The sequence below is a fragment of the Morone saxatilis genome, unplaced genomic scaffold (assembly GCF_004916995.1).
Source record: "Morone saxatilis isolate NCDOM2014 unplaced genomic scaffold, NCSU_SB_2.0 Contig15, whole genome shotgun sequence".
NCBI classification, from domain to species: Eukaryota; Metazoa; Chordata; class Actinopteri; family Moronidae; genus Morone; species Morone saxatilis.
This window is the reverse complement of record NW_023339707.1, coordinates 25,971,883-25,973,343: the sequence shown is the minus strand read 5'-3', so window position 1 is coordinate 25,973,343 and position 1,461 is coordinate 25,971,883. Positions and strand designations below refer to the sequence as shown.

The 1,461-nt window shown below is 51.7% G+C and overlaps 1 protein-coding gene across 1 annotated transcript in view; it reads left to right on the top strand.

Moving 5' to 3' along the window:
* The window catches only part of LOC118324133 (ATP-binding cassette sub-family D member 1-like), a gene marked incomplete at its 5' end in the record, with an annotated part of 9,316 nt that overhangs the window by 972 nt on the left and 6,883 nt on the right, over positions 1–1,461 (top strand). Inside the window, 4 exons of the mRNA XM_035656289.1 lie at positions 287–461; positions 545–735; positions 851–1,031; positions 1,112–1,288. Coding sequence (XP_035512182.1) covers positions 287–461; positions 545–735; positions 851–1,031; positions 1,112–1,288 — 724 coding nt within the window. The remainder of the gene's footprint in view (positions 1–286; positions 462–544; positions 736–850; positions 1,032–1,111; positions 1,289–1,461) is intronic.

The following is a 1,461-nucleotide window of genomic DNA, read 5'->3' as shown; positions in this document are numbered from 1 at the left end:
TGTCTCTGTGCTGTGATGAACCTCAATCCTGACTGCAAATAAGCTGTTGCTGTGTAGAAAGTCACAGAACTGTTGTCCTTACTGACAGACAATGTAGGTCCCAAACTTCCCAACCTCATTTTAGTTCCCCAACTCTTCAAGGTGACTTATTTCCAGAATCTGTGCTCATTTTCTCATTTTGGTTTCCTGATGTCTCAGGGCTGTTGGTTTGGACCAGAGTTCGTGGTAACTTTTGATCTGAAAGTTTTGTATGAACAAGTTTGTTATGTCCTCTCTGTGTCTGCAGACTTACTACCGTGTCAGTAACATGGACGGTCGTCTGTCCAATCCTGATCAGTCTCTCACTGAGGACATCGTCATGTTTTCAGCCTCCATCGCCCATCTCTACTCCAACCTGACCAAACCCATCCTGGATGTGGTCGTCACCTGCTATACCCTGCTGCGCACCGCGCAATCCAAAGGTACGTCAGTGTTACTGAGGTCAGACTGTGTTACTGAATAAATGTCTGACATCCTGATGACTCCAGGATCATCCTCCCCGCAGGAGCCAACACCACGTGGCCCTCCATCATCGCCGGCTTGGTGGTGGTGCTCACTGCCAAAGTCCTGCGCTCCTGCTCGCCCCGGTTCGGGAAGCTGGTGGCTGAGGAGGCAAGGAGGAAAGGAGACCTTAGATACATGCACTCTCGCATCATCGCCAACTCTGAGGAGATCGCTTTCTATGGAGGACACAAGGTAACAAAAAAACACCCCCGAGTGGACAGAAACAGACACAAGCAGCTTGAAGTAATGAGGATGGCAGAACGTCATTACCATCAATGAACGGTGTCTGGGTACGTTTGATTCGTAGGTGGAGATGGCCCAGCTGCAAAGGAGCTACCAGTCCCTGTCCTCTCAGATCCATCAGATCCTGCTGAAGCGTCTCTGGTACATCATGCTCGAACAGTTCCTCATGAAGTACGTGTGGAGCGCCTCTGGCCTGGTGATGGTTGCCGTGCCGATCATCACCGCCACAGGATACTCCAAATATGGTAAATCAATAAAATGATTGTCATGATGACAGCATGAGAGCAGTTTCTGCAGTCTGACCTTTGACCTGCGGTGTCTCCAGACTCTGAGGAGGTGAAACAGGCCGCCATGGTGATGAAGGAGGAGGAGTTGGTGAGTGAGAGGACGCAGGCCTTCACCACGGCCAGGAACCTCCTCAACGCTGCAGCCGACGCCGTGGAGAGGATCATGAGCTCATACAAGGAGGTCCTGCTCCTCTTTCCCTGCTCTTCTTGCTCTTGTTGTCTTGTCCTCTCTCCTCCTCTTCCTCTCCTCCTCCTCCTCCTCTCCTCCTCTTCCTCTTCTCCTCTTCCTCTCCTCCTCCTCTTCTTCCCTTTCCTCCTCCTCCTCTCTTCCTCTCCTCCTCTTCCTCTCCTCCTCGTCCTCTCCTCTCCTTCTCTCCTCTCCTCCTCT